Here is a 13,442-nt window from a genome sequence, read left to right on the forward strand (position 1 = left end):
AAGGTCTGGCTGGACCCCAGGCTTTTTTGGGGGTGCTCTAGGGTAGAGATCATAGCCTGGGGATTTCAGCCGTGTAAGGGAGCAATTTACTTTAGGCACTAAGGTAAACTCATTTGGGTAAGGAGCTGTTCATTCTGGGAAAAGCAGCTTGCAAAGAATAAAAATTCCACGAGCATGTTTACAGAATAAAAATGTCTGTTAACCCTCAGCAGTGATTCTGCACCGTTTATATATAAGCTTCCCCTTTACAGCTCTGCAGTAACGACTGCTCAGAACACCACCGCCCCCCCCAGCCCAGGGGAGGATACGGATGTGATTAGGTCTTAGATCAGGGCCGCCTCCACCATGCGTTCCTTAGGCGGGCTGGTACTGAGGCCCACTGGGGGCGCTGCCTCGGATGCTTAACTCCCGCGCAACCTTCCACACAGTTACTTCCTCTCCACGCCTCAGTGTTCCCATCTGTAAAATGCCTGTAAGAATAGAACGGCACGTAGCGCTGTTGTGAGGATTGAAGTAGTTAATGGGAAGCTGGGGGGACACACAGGGAGCACCCTATAGTACTAGTTACCTATCAGTGGGAGCCCGGGAAGGGACTCGCGCAGCCGCAGAAGGGGCTGCAGTGGCGCCGGCCCGCCGCTGGGGGCCGCGGGGACCGCTGGGTACGCCCCGCCCCCGAGGGGGTCAGGGGTCACCGGGTGGAGGGAGCCCAGCTGCGCGTCGCGGGTACAGCGACTCCTGGGCCCATGGCGCCGGCGCAGCGATGTCCGCTGTGCCGCCAGACCTTCTTCTGTGGTCGCGGACACGTCTACAGTCGCAAGCACCAGCGGCAGCTGAAGGCGGCTTTGGAGCGGCTCCTGCCCCAGGTGCGGACGGGAGGCGGGAGGGGGCCGCGGACCGCCTGGGGTGGGGGATGCGGGCGGTGCAGGGAGGGCGCGAGGGGGGAGGCGTGGGGGCTCCACCGGGGCCCTGCTGGGCCTCTCTCCGCCGCAGGTGGAGGCCGCCCGCAAGGCCATCCGCGCCGCTCAGGTGGAGCGTTACGTGCCGGAGCACGAGCGGCGCTGCTGGTGCCTGTGCTGCGGCTGCGAGGTGCGGAAACACCTGAGCCACGGAAACCTGACCGTGCTGCACGGGGGGCTGCTGGAGCATCTGGCCAGGTGAGATCCGGCCGGGGAGCCTCATCCATCCAGCACATTCGCATAGTGTCTGGTGTCGGGGGAGAGGGGGGTTAGGGGTGGATGAGAGGAAGAACGCTTTTGTAGTTCGGGTGGATCGAGTCACCTTATTGGCGTTGCATCCTTGAGCGGTGGAGGGTTTATGGCTGCCATGGTCCCAGTGGAAATGGTGGGGAAGCCAGATGGGCAGCTGGTTCAGGGTTACCTCCCATCATCTCCTTTCAGATTCTCACATTTTTACTGGAAGAGGGAGACTGGACATCTGGAAGAGACTAGTAACATTGTTCTATCAGCCTAGCCCAGAGGCAGAAACCAAGATGTCAGTGTGCACTACTTACCTAATGCCTAGGTATCAGTAACGTTCTGTAGTCTGTCATTGAGATTATCCGTTCATTTGCAGCCCAGAGCACAAGAAAGCAACCAACAGATTCTGGTGGGAGAACAAGGCAGAGTTCCAATTGAAAGAGAAGTTTCTGATCTCCCCCCAGGACTATGCACGGTAAATCACTGATTATGAAAGATGAGATAACAGAATGGGGCTTCTCTGGGTCTTTGTCAGGTGCTGGAGCTTTCTCTATTAATTGGAAATTTCAGTAGGGGCTTTGTAAGTATCTGTTGTCTTCATAGCACTCATTCCTAGGCATGATACTGGACACAAAAGAAGCATGACAGAGTCTTTGAAAGGTTTATATCTAGTTGGGGATAGGATTTATGATACAATTAGCAAATAGATAACAGTATATAATAAAAGTATTTTTTTGAAAGAGAGAGCACACAGAGGAGAGGGAGAAGCAGACTCCCCGCTGAGAAGAGAGAGACACACCCACCACCACCACCACCGTGGGGCTGTCTCAGGACTCTGAGATCATGACCTGAGCTGAAGGCAGACACTTAACCGACTGAGCCACCCACCCAGATGTCCCTAAAGTAAACTATTATTTAAATGTGTGGTACACAGAATTGTTAAGGTCCTTTAGCTTTTATAGTGTATAAGCAACTGGTACCCACCCTGTGCTCACTTGAATAATCTTAGACTCTGTTTTAACTGGCCTCTAGAGGACCCTGAGAAACTGGAGTGCAATAAGCTGGTCAGCACAGAGTGGGTATGAGTGCTGACTGCTTCAGGAAAAGGACAAAGCCTCATACTACCTTTTTTTTTTTTTTTAAGATTTTATTTATTCATGAGAGGGAGAAGCAGGCTCCCTATGGGGAGTCCGATGCATGACTCAATTACAGGACTGCAGGATCATGCCCTGAGCCAAAGGCAGATGCTTAACTACTGAGCTACCCAGACATCCCAGCCTCATTCTACTTTTATTGGGACAATACTGAGATTATAAGGAATTGAACCCAAGGGGATCTTGGAACCAAAGTTACAGAAAAACTCATGACATCTATTATTGTTTCCTACTCAGTGTGGAGAATAATGAGGGAATGGGGAGAAATACCTAAAACCTACCACCTTGCCTCCAAATTTGCGGTTCAGACTGGGCAGGAGATGGGGAATTGAGGCCACTCTGACCCAGCTCCAAATGGTGTTTGGTGGGAATAAAGGATAGTTGAGCAGAAAAAGTTGTAATTGAGAATTATGAGGATGGACTCTTTAAACTTATTAGTTTTGATTTTTGAACATTATACATTTCAAGCTCACATGCACAAGGCAAAGCCAAGCCTGACTGATTTACCAGTTGGTAAAGATAACATAAGCCATCCTTAGATCCAGACAGGTTATCGTTTTTACATAGAGTAAAGAAGCCCAAAGTGCCAGCTTTCCAGGTCCTTGTCCCACCCACCAAAGAGGACCACTCTGAAACAAAAATGGCTAGCTAATTGTCATGTGAGCTGTAGGACACTCTGCTGCTAGGGAGCCCAGTGTGGCTTGCAGCTCTAATCTGAGAGAGGTGGGGAGAAATCTGCAAGTGGGAGAGGGCCTCAAAGCAGCTCCTTTCAGGACTCCCATCCTCTGTGTTCCATGAGCATCACACAGGTTTTCAGCCAAGACTCTGATGCTGTGTTCTAGGCTTTGCCCGAATGGATAGGTGCAAGGCTGCCAGGGTAGTGGTAGAGCCATTCCCCCACAGAGGTGTTTTACATATTGAAATCAGGCCAGAAAGCAAATCCTAAAATTGATTCCAAACAAGAACAAATTGTCATAGCTATATATCAAATTGAAAACAATCACAAAAGAATAAAAATTCAAGTAACTTGAACACAAAATTCTGACTGTATATCCTTATATTTTCCAAGGACTAAAGAGCTGCAAAGAAGTCCTGAGCTTTGCTTAGTAGTTTTGTTGGTAGTGGTATTGCTTGTATTGGTATTTTTCTGGTACCTTTCTGTGTGTATTGCAAGATAAAACAACTGTAGTTATATTGGTGTTGTCCCATATACGGGACAAGTTAGACATCAAAAGAGATGAATTGATTATAAGTGTGGTAACGTTTCATAGGCTCTTCCTGTTCTTAGGTGCATGTCGAAGTATTCAGAGTTAAGTTTCATGATGTTCTAAAGCTCATTTTTGATTTGGCAAAAGGGAAATGTATATATAGAAGAGAAGCAGAGCCAGTAATGCAAAATGTTGACAGTGAATCTGGGTAAAAGGTACAAGGGTGTTCACTGTTCTATTTTGTTTCTGTAATTTTGAAATTGTCTAAAATTTGAAGGAAAAGAAATGATCTACAGAGGATCTTTTTATAACTGGTGTTCTTGGCTGACTAGTCCTTTTCCTTTTTCTTATTTATCTTAAAGATTGTGTACAGTTGAGAGAGGGAGAGAGCGAGAGAGCACAAGCAGGGGGAACAGCAGAGGGAGAAGTAAGCAGGCTCCCCACTGAACAGGGTGCCCAACATGAGGCTCAATCCCAGGACCCGGGGATCATGACCTGAACCGAAGGCAGATACTTAACTGACTGAACCACCTAGGCACCCCTCCCCACCTTTTTCTTTTTAGATTCAAGAAATCCATGGTGAAAGGTTTGGATACCTATGAGGAAAAAGAGGATGAGGTGATCAAAGAGGTAAGTTAAAGAAAGGTCTCTGAAGGACCCAGCCCCATGACCCTGTACCTAGCTAAACAGCCTCTCCCCCGCAGATGGCAGCTCAGATTCGAGAGGTGGAACACAGCCGGCAGGAGCTGGTTCAGTCTGTCTTAGAGGTTGGTGTCCCTCGGAGCCGCCAGAGCAGTATCCAAATACATTTGATCCCTGGTTTTCCCAGGTCCAGCATTTCACCTACCAGGTCTTCTACAACTCTTGGACTCCATGCTTCATCTGCTCCGCTTGAATTCCCTTACCTGTCCGCCAGGGGGCAGGCCTTGTCAGTGGAGATGTGGGCAGAGTTAGGAGGGAGGGAAGTTTGCAAGATGGGCAGTACCCTCCATATGCCAGTTTGTTTCCTACTGGAGGGTGGGAGCAAGGCCTAGACTGACACTTAAGGATCCGAGACACATTTATTTTTCCTGAATCAAACTCAGCCTCAGGCAGTGCCAGACCCAGAAGAAGGCTCTTCAGCACTGGGAAGCTGGAAAGGGACCAACAGGTAAAATTGCTAAGGAATCTTGTTGGGAGTGTGACCTCTGTTAGAACATTCTGTAACTTTTTGGCTGGAAGATGGGGAATCTGGGTGAAAGGTACATGGGTGTTCCCATTCTGCTATCCTCCAGGGGTTGTGGCTCAAGGACCTCTCTGCCAGCCTGGCTCCTGTTTGTCTTTTTTAGTCTAGTGGCCTCCACCTCACAGCAGCCCTCCTACTTGGACCTGCCACCCACCCCAGAGCTTGATTGGATGGAGACAGGACAACCTTTGACATTCATTGGCCATCAGGTACAATGGATAAGCTGGCCTGGAAGGACAGTGCCCCCACAATTCCTAGGACACCCATCTCTCTTGGGTTTTGTACCTTTTCTGGCCATTCCCATCTCCCTAGCTATGCCTTTCCTTGGCGTGTTCAGACCTCTTTCCTCACCCACCAGTGATTTCATCTGCACCTGTTGCCCCCTCTGCCACTGAATGCCAACTCCTACAGCTCATCCTCTGCAAAACCCCCAGCTCAATTTAGGACATTTAGGCACATGAATCTAACTTACCCTACCATCCCTAGATTTCCAGAACTGTATGAGTTCTTGTCTCCTCTTTCATCTCTTACATCCTCTGTGAGTAGACCTAGTTTACTTGCTGGCTGTAAGATGGCCTCTGTTACGTTTTGGAAGTTTCTGTTCCCCCTGCATTCCTGTCCTAAACAGAAAGCCACTGCCTCACCTGCTGTCTTGTACACGTGCATCTTCTGATTTTTTGCATGTGTCGTTGCTATGGCATTAAATATTATGTCTACCTTCCTTCAGCCTGCCTCAAAGATCACCTTTTCATGGAAGGCTTATGTGAACAGGTCGCCTGTTACAAATGTATGTGGGACCACGTAAAAAAACTGTCAATGTAATCTGTGTTAATTTCTGCTTAAGTCTCTTCCCCCTTGGTACATACTGCCCTGTGTAGAAAGGGTTTTGCTTATGATGCAACTAGTAGGCACTCAGTATTTTAAGATTTAATGCCAACCAGGGCATAGAACTAGCACTGTGGTACTTCTATCCCCCCTCCTGTGGCTTGCCCTTTTTCTAGCTAGGAATATCCCATCCTGCCCTCAGTTTCTTATCTGGGATTTTCCTCCCCATTTCCAACTATAGGATGCACCAGGAATTGGTAACATCCACTCAGGTAAGATCCAGGGCAGTGTTTCTCAGATGGTAAGAGGCAATTACTTTATTTTTTTTAAGTTTCTTATTTTAGGGGTGCCTGGGTGGCACAGTCAGTTCAGCATCCCAACTCTTGGTTTTGGCTCGGGTATGATCTTGGGGTCTTGAGATCAAGCCCACACTCAGCACAGTCTTAAGATTCTCTCTCCTTCTCCCCACCACCCCTGTGCTCTCTCACTGAAATTTTTTTAAAAGAAGATGGGTGCCAAACCAGCTGCCACCCAGGCACCCCAATTACTTTTTTTAAGAATACAGTTAAGATAAAGTGCTATCTGATATAAGGCCTTGTATCTTTAATATATGAAGAATTATCAAAACTCAGAGGGATGTAAAAAGATGTTCATCACAGTGACTAAAATGAAACGCTATGTATGTGAAAGAACATTCCTAAACTGCCGGTGGCAATGTTAAAATGGCATAACCATTTGGGGAAACAGTTCAAGGATTTAAGTTAAACATACACCCACCATCATGATCCAGACATTGCAGGAGAAAAAGCAAATATGTCTGCACAAAGTCTTGCACACCAGATGGTCACAGCTTTAGTTGCAGTACCCCAAAACTGAAACTGAAAACAATCCAAACGTGCCTCAACAAAGGAACAGAGTAGCGCTCAACAAAGTATTGTTAAGTGCAGCACAGATAAATCTTAAAATAACTATTAGAAACCAGATGGAAAAAAGGCACATACCAGCAAATGCAAACTAGAGTTAACAGGCACACAGCCATGGTTGCCTGGGGCTGGGAAGAGGTACAGAAAGATGCAGAAGTACTTTATTTTTTTTTTTATGATAGTCACACACAGAGAGAGAGAGGCAGAGACATAGGCAGAGGGAGAAGCAGGCTCCATGCACCGGGAGCCTGACGTGGGATTCGATCCCGGTCTCCAGGATCGCGCCCTGGGCCAAAGGCAGGCGCCAAACCGCTGCGTTACCCAGGGATCCTGCAGAAGTACTTTATAAAGGGGAAGAGGATACACAACGGTGACAGCTGGTATCGTGTGACCCATTTACTCAAAGCTTTTTTCAGATTGTATACTGTCCATGTGTGCAGCTGTAGGTCAGTCATGCCTCAACAAAACTGTAAAGTGTCAGTACAGCATATCACGTGTAAGGTATGTTGCTTTACATTAGCCCAAGCCCCTCAACTTCCCATGGTCCAGAGTTCCTCAGTTTTGCTTTTTAACATTTCAGGTGGCAATTGGTAAGAGCTTATAGCTAGGGCATGTGTCACGGTAGCCTGAAACTTAAGTGCCTTCATTCCTGCTTAATGGGTCTTTTCCAGGTGCTACACCTCCCTGGATGGTCCAGGATGAAGAATACAGTTCTGTAAACCAACAAATAGGACCATCCTATGAAGAATTTCTTAAAGAAAGTGAGTAAACCAATTCAAGAACGGGAATAAACTCTAATAAAAATAATAAAAACAGCTCAAAAACTGTTTACTTCTTTGTAGAGGAAAAACAGAAATTGAAGAAACTCCCCCCAGACAGAGTTGGAGCCAACTTTGATCACAGCTCCAGCACCAGTGTAGGCTGGCTGCCCTCTTTTGGCCGGGTCTGGAATAATGGACGTCGCTGGCAATCCAGGTATAGGTCCAGTTCCAGGACCCCAACACCCCAACCCTAACACCCCCTCTCCCCTTGGAGAGGTCAGCCTTCATCCTGCTAACCCTTCATTTCCTTTCAGACATCAATTCAAAACGGAAGCTGCAGCAAGGAACAAACAGTCATGTAAAGAAAAAAAGCCAATCATTTCCTGATATTTTCCAACCACCATTAAGGCACAAAGCCAAGTCAACAAACCCTACCTGCTTATTCTTCTCTGTAACTAGTTTTCTTAGGAAAGAGACATACCCACTTATTTCATTTAATAAAGTTTTATTTCCCAAAATGTACAGTTGGTGGGATCTGCAAAAAAAACAAAAACAAAAATAAAGAATCAGAATTATACAGCCTTATGTAAGATATGTATACTTTCTATGCCATGAGCCCCTGGGTTCTTGTTACCTTGTTCATGCATCTTCACCGGCAGCTGGGGCATCTCCACCCTTGGTGTTTCTGGTGTAAATTACTTGAGCTCTGTGCTTTGAAACCAGTTTAATAAGTCCTAGAAAGAAAAATAAGGATACATTTTTCACAAGTACTATGAAACACTCAATGTAAACACTAGGAATGCTGAATTTAAGCATAAGTGTTTAATAAGAACACCCCTGAGGGCACCTGGGTGTAGCTCAGTGGTTGAACATCTGCCTTTGGCTCACAGCATGATCCTGGGGTCCTGGGATCTGAGTCCCTCATCGGGCTCCTTGCAGGGAAGCCTGCTTCTCCCTCTGCTTACCTTCTCTCATGAATAATCTTTAAAAAAACAAAACAAAACAAAACTGGGCAGCCCCGGTGGCTTAGTGTGTTTAGCACCGCCTTCAGTCCAGGACGTGATCCTGGGGAGCCGGGATCGAGTCCCGTATCAGGCTCCCTGCACGGAGCCTGCTTCTCCCTCTGCCCGTGTCTGTCTCTCAAATAAATAAATAAAAACCTTAAAAAAAAAAAAATCTTTACATTTCTTGGTGGTAATCTAATTTTATCTATTCTAAATGAGGGGCCTATGACTTGCTATTGGGATGGTTACCCTAAGCACTTAAATAAAATTTACTTAGAGCAAGCGTGTGCACATGCATAAGCAGGGGGAGCAGGAGAGGGAGAAGCAGGCTCCCTGCTTAGTAGAGAGCCCAATGTGGGCCTCATCCCCAGGTCCCTGGGATAATGACCCCAGCTAAAGGCAGACCCTTAAGCTACTGAGCCATCCAGGCACCCCACCCTCCTGACACTTAAAAAAAAAAATACTACTTCCATATTAGACACTAGAGATGGTTTAAAATATTTATACTCCTTTACACTAATGTGGATGAAGTTAGAGTAATTAGATCCAACGCCCAATTTTTTTAAAATAAAGTAAAAAACGTTTTACTATCAAAGCTTTTGGTAGTTCCATAGTATTTCAACATCATTGGGATTCTTCTGTAATATTTAAGGTGAATTTACTTGAAAACACAGGGATCCTGAGGCTTCCACCAATATGACATAGGGGTCCATGGGACAAATCTGGCCAAGGACCCTGCTTCCGGGTCTACCCAAGGGGAAACGTGGGTTAGAGTATTACATCCAGTGGTGAGCCTGTGCCCATTTACTCAATTCCAGTAAAGACAGTGTAGGGTGGCTAACACCGTCATGCCAATTTAAGTGTAAAAGCCCATCAGCACAACACACCCCTCTCACCTTTACTGAGGAGCTCCTGAAGGGCTGCCCTGGCCAGAGAACCTCGAATCTTCAGTCTCTCAGAGACAACAGCTGGAGTTATAAGCTTATAGTTGGGAACCTCCTTACAGAGTTTGTCGTATGTCGCTTTGTCAAACAACACCAGATTATTGAGCTTGTCTCGAACTTTGCCTTTGGACCACTTCTGCTCACGAAAAGAAAAAAAGAGGGAGTCGTTGCTCCTGGAAGAGATCACGCTTTCCCTCCCCAGACCACCTGTGTCAGCGAACTCGTCCCCCTGGCCTTAGTACTACAGCGCAAGGGATCCTTGGCCTGCAAAAACCCACGAAATTCAGAATTTACAGAAAGTTTACCAACTAAGATTCAGACCACCAAGACACAAAAGGGACCCTCGCTACCGTTAGCGGCGTCAAAGACGCGTTAGACTAAAGAAAAGAAAAAAAGGCTGTGAGAGTTTCGGATACAGGCGGGGCCCCACGATACTATTAAAATCTCGTGCTAGGCATCAGGATACTTTGCACGCTCCCGTTTAACTTCTACGTACTGCGCAGCACCCCAGTGCTCAAAACAGAACGGTGAGGAGCGTACAAGCCCTGACGCTCGGACTCCAGACCCCACACTCCTAAGAGCAGTTGCCCCGAACGTGACGTACTAGCGCAGCCACATGGATCCGGCGTCCCCAAGCTCACCCACGCTTGGGGCGGGGGGCGCTCCTACCTTCTTTTTGGCCTTGCCTCCAGACTTGTTCACGGGGTCTTTGTCCTTCTTGGCCGACTTTCCGGCATCTTTCTTCTTCTTATCGTCCTTGGGCGGCTGTAGAGGAAAAGGGAGAATGCAGCCAGATGATACGGCGGCCCCACACCGCCCCAGCCCCACCACCCGAGCACATGGGGGAAGCAATCCTCCCGCCCGCCTCAGGGAGCGCCCGGCGGGTCTGGGGCCCTCCGTCCGGTGCCGCCTCAGCCGCGCCCCAGCGCCGCCCGGCCCTCAGAACCGCACCGGCCTCCCACCCTCAAGAGCTCACCATAGCGAAGCTCGGCGAGCAACAGCCACCCCTGCAGCCTCACTAAGATGTCGGACAAAAAGGAAGCGCCGCTCCCGGACCGGCCCAGAAACCTCCACCCTCAGCGAGCACTTCCGGGGCAGGGGGCGGAGCCCGCGGAGGAAGGTCGGCAGCTGCGGCCCGCGCCGGGCGGGGAGCGGGCGCCTCGGGGGGCAGTGGTTCCCGAGCCGCGCACCCGAAGGCTGCTCGCGGCTTGTCGGGCTTTGCCGCTAGTTTTGAGGCAGCCACGTGGTGCTATCCCCTGACTCTGGAAATTAGTAAAGACAGAAAACCACCCGCCACGCCCCTCAAAGGCTCCCGGGGACCCCGCTAAGCGTGGTGCCTCAAGCGCGCAGGCGCCGCAGCGGCCCGCCCGGCGGGGAGGGGAGGGGGGGCAGGGCCGGGGGCGGGGCTGCGGCTGCGGTTCCGGGGCGGGGCCGTCAGGAACGCGGCGGATCGCCGTCTCGGACCCGCGGCCGCAGCGATGGCGATCTTTAGTGTGTATGTGGTGAACAAAGCGGGCGGCCTGATCTACCAGCTGGACAGCTACGCGCCACGGGCCGAGGCTGAGAAAACTTTCAGTTACCCTCTCGATCTGCTGCTCAAGCTGCACGACGAGCGTGTGCTAGTTGCCTTCGGCCAGCGCGACGGCATCCGGGGTGGGCTAGGCTCGCGTCGGATGGGGGGCGGGCCTGGTGCAGCGGGGTGGGCTGGGGGCTCCGCCGGGCGGGAAGGGGGGCGGGGAGAGGGGCCGAGGAGAGGGCAGCGGGGTGGACTGGAGCCTGAAGCCTCCGCCCGGCGGGGAGGGGGGCGGGGGTGAGACCTTCGGCGGAATGCCCACGCTGCCGCTTCACTGACCCCAGCCTCACCTCTGCAGTGGGCCACGCAGTGCTGGCCATCAATGGCGTGGACGTGAACGGCAAGTACACTGCCGACGGGAAAGAGGTGCTGGAGTACTTGGGCAATCCTGCCAATTACCCGGTGTCTATTCGATTCGGCCGACCCCGCCTCACCTCCAATGAGAAGCTTATGCTGGCCTCTATGTTCCACTCGTAAGTCCCCCAACCCTTCCTGGGGCCTTTGGGCCTGCACTTGGCCCGTAGGCCGGCTGCATCAGGGAAGTCTCCTGAGCAGCCCTGCTTACCTTTTTTGGGGCCCCCTTTTAGATCGTCAGTTCTTGCGAAAAGAAAAAGAACTAATCCAGGTTGACTAGGTTTTAGGTAATTCTGGCAGTGGTGTGATCTTGCACAAGACTTCACTCAGCTTTAGTTTCTAACGTAAGGTAGCTAAATTAAATGACCGTTAGGACCTTTTTCAACTCAATTATTATAGGAGATGTGCTGGGTAAATCATAGTCAAGGGCTAAGTAACCATGGCACATAATTCCAGTGGTAATTTTACCCAAAATTTTCACGTAAAATGTTTTACAGCAAAATATGTGTAAAATACATGCAGAGTTTAAATGGATTTTAAAGATATTTTGGTGCTGCTGCTAGGCAGTTAATACTGTCTCTTCTGACTTCTCAGGGTGTAATGTGAACTCAGCAGACAGGGTCATTTCAGGGGAAAAGTTTGAGAAGTGCTCCTCCCTTAAAGCAGTGGGGCACATTCCCAAACTTACCTCCTTTGCAAATAGGCTGTTCGCAATTGGTTCCCAGCTGTCTCCAGAACAGGGCAGCTCAGGCATTGAGATGCTGGAGACCGACACGTTCAAACTGCACTGCTTCCAGACACTGACAGGTAGGCGTCTCCAAATAGGCCAGAGGGATGCAGTGGGGCAGGTTGGGGGAAGGGATTGACCAAAGACAACTTTGGTAAGCAAGGGGGTGGTGGTTAGCTTTTCCTGGGACAATTGTACAGACACGTCAATTTGTTTTGTGAATCCAAAGCCAATATTTAACCTGATGCCAGTTTTGTCCACACCACCCAGAATGCTCAGCCCTGGTTATCCCGTGTGCAGATAAAATTCACCATAATAGTTTCTCATGTTGCACACGTTTCAGAAGGTGTGTTTCAAAATGAAACTTGAATGCCAAATGGAAATGACCTTTGGATCATGTAATTGCTTCACTCCCTTAATGGAGATCATTGAAAACTGCCTCAGTCTGTCCCCTGCCAGGCACTTGCTGCCGAGGGACCACAAGACTAAGAATTAAGTGACAGAGCTAGATGTCAAAGTGTAGTCTCAATCAGTTGGGTGATGTGATAGTCCCTTCCCTGCTCCAGTCTTATAGATTTCACAGTCTTGCCTTTCCTGCTTTATGGAGCAATAAAGACAAAATTAAAAATGGGCTTATGAAAATGCTCTACACACACAGGGTGATGTTACTTGCCGCATTCTCTGCCCTATGGTGACCATTCTTGGCCCTTCTCCAGGGATCAAGTTTGTGGTGCTGGCAGATCCTAGGCAAGCGGGAATAGATTCTCTTCTCCGAAAGATTTATGAGATCTACTCAGACTTTGCCCTTAAGAATCCATTCTACTCCCTGGAAATGCCCATCAGGTAGGTGGTCTCCCTCCCCAGAGACTGGTCAAAGCATCCTTGCTCCTCCCTTTATGCTCTTCCTCAAGCTCATTTTTCAAAAGGATAAGAAGTGTTGCTTTTAAATGAAACACAAGTAAACTAGTCTTTTTTGATATTTTGAGAAGCCAAAGACTTTTCTTGGGGTTCATGTCCTTTTTCAAGCAAGAGTTTCCACTGGTTTCCCCTTGGCACCCAGAGTGGGGGAAAGAGTCTGAGACCTTACACTTCGTCCTTATTTGTGCCTCTTGGGTCTGGCCTAGGTGTGAGCTGTTTGACCAGAACCTAAAGTTAGCCCTGGAGGTGGCAGAGAAGGCTGGAACTTTTGGACCTGGATCATAGGCTGAGCCTGCAATGGATCCCCCACATTTTGAGAGATCCTTCAGCAGGTATCCTGCTGTTTCCACTCCGATGGAGATGCCCACAGCCTCGTTAGTGCCCTTGGAGATGGGAGGGTGCTGAGCCTGATGACGTGTACTGATCCCTGAGCCTTAACACATGCTCTACCCTCCTGTATCTCTTGTGGGCCTACTTCCCAACTCTGTACAGGTTTATTTATGGAGGGAGTAGACCCATAAATGCTAAATAAATAAACATTCCTTTTACCTGTGTTTGCTATCCTAACTGATGGTTTAGGGGGAAAGGCTCCTGTGGGGAAACAGGAATGATAAGGGAATTCTGGGAAGA

The 13,442-nt window shown here is 49.1% G+C and overlaps 3 protein-coding genes across 3 annotated transcripts; 2 read left to right on the top strand and 1 right to left on the bottom strand.

Moving 5' to 3' along the window:
• The first annotated feature begins 698 nt into the window (after positions 1-698).
• On the top strand, positions 699-7,877 carry CENATAC (centrosomal AT-AC splicing factor). Its single transcript, XM_055306400.1, has 11 exons — positions 699-863; positions 991-1,154; positions 1,573-1,671; positions 4,122-4,188; positions 4,263-4,325; positions 4,644-4,708; positions 4,887-4,992; positions 5,850-5,880; positions 7,203-7,292; positions 7,374-7,506; positions 7,607-7,877. The coding sequence occupies exons 1-11, from the start codon at positions 744-746 to the stop codon at positions 7,677-7,679; spliced, it is 1,011 nt and encodes a 336-aa protein (XP_055162375.1). The 5' UTR covers positions 699-743; the 3' UTR covers positions 7,680-7,877.
• On the bottom strand, positions 7,777-10,367 carry RPS25 (ribosomal protein S25). Its single transcript, XM_055306402.1, has 5 exons — positions 10,217-10,367; positions 9,910-10,005; positions 9,193-9,376; positions 7,927-8,026; positions 7,777-7,827 (listed from the first exon to the last, which is right to left on the bottom strand). Exons 1-4 carry the CDS (start codon positions 10,217-10,219, stop codon positions 7,932-7,934), a joined length of 378 nt encoding a protein of 125 aa, XP_055162377.1. The 5' UTR covers positions 10,220-10,367; the 3' UTR covers positions 7,777-7,827; positions 7,927-7,931.
• Positions 10,368-10,655: 288 nt separating this feature from the next.
• TRAPPC4 (trafficking protein particle complex subunit 4) lies at positions 10,656-13,360 on the top strand. Its single transcript, XM_055306401.1, has 5 exons — positions 10,656-10,893; positions 11,112-11,286; positions 11,871-11,974; positions 12,611-12,737; positions 13,019-13,360. Exons 1-5 carry the CDS (start codon positions 10,719-10,721, stop codon positions 13,095-13,097), a joined length of 660 nt encoding a protein of 219 aa, XP_055162376.1. The 5' UTR covers positions 10,656-10,718; the 3' UTR covers positions 13,098-13,360.
• Positions 13,361-13,442: the final 82 nt, after the last annotated feature.

This window comes from Nyctereutes procyonoides, unplaced genomic scaffold (assembly GCF_905146905.1).
Source record: "Nyctereutes procyonoides isolate TBG_1078 unplaced genomic scaffold, NYPRO_anot_genome, whole genome shotgun sequence".
Lineage (NCBI taxonomy): Eukaryota > Metazoa > Chordata > Mammalia > Carnivora > Canidae > Nyctereutes > Nyctereutes procyonoides.

Bases quoted from the DNA above. Each gene is read 5' to 3' on its own strand.
- CENATAC (XM_055306400.1), top strand. From the start codon at position 744: ATGGCGCCGGCGCAGCGATGTCCGCTGTGCCGCCAGACCTTCTTCTGT. The intron at 4,189-4,262 runs GTAAGTTAAAGA...TCTCCCCCGCAG, and splicing joins AGGATGAGGTGATCAAAGAG to ATGGCAGCTCAGATTCGAGA. The intron at 5,881-7,202 runs GTAAGATCCAGG...GGTCTTTTCCAG, and splicing joins AATTGGTAACATCCACTCAG to GTGCTACACCTCCCTGGATG.
- RPS25 (XM_055306402.1), bottom strand. The intron at 9,377-9,909 runs GTAGGAGCGCCC...TTTCGTGAGCAG, and splicing joins GAGGCAAGGCCAAAAAGAAG to AAGTGGTCCAAAGGCAAAGT. The intron at 8,027-9,192 runs GTGAGAGGGGTG...TTTTCTTTCTAG, and splicing joins TCAGGAGCTCCTCAGTAAAG to GACTTATTAAACTGGTTTCA.
- TRAPPC4 (XM_055306401.1), top strand. From the start codon at position 10,719: ATGGCGATCTTTAGTGTGTATGTGGTGAACAAAGCGGGCGGCCTGATC. The intron at 10,894-11,111 runs GTGGGCTAGGCT...TCACCTCTGCAG, and splicing joins CCAGCGCGACGGCATCCGGG to TGGGCCACGCAGTGCTGGCC. The intron at 12,738-13,018 runs GTAGGTGGTCTC...GGTCTGGCCTAG, and splicing joins TCCCTGGAAATGCCCATCAG to GTGTGAGCTGTTTGACCAGA.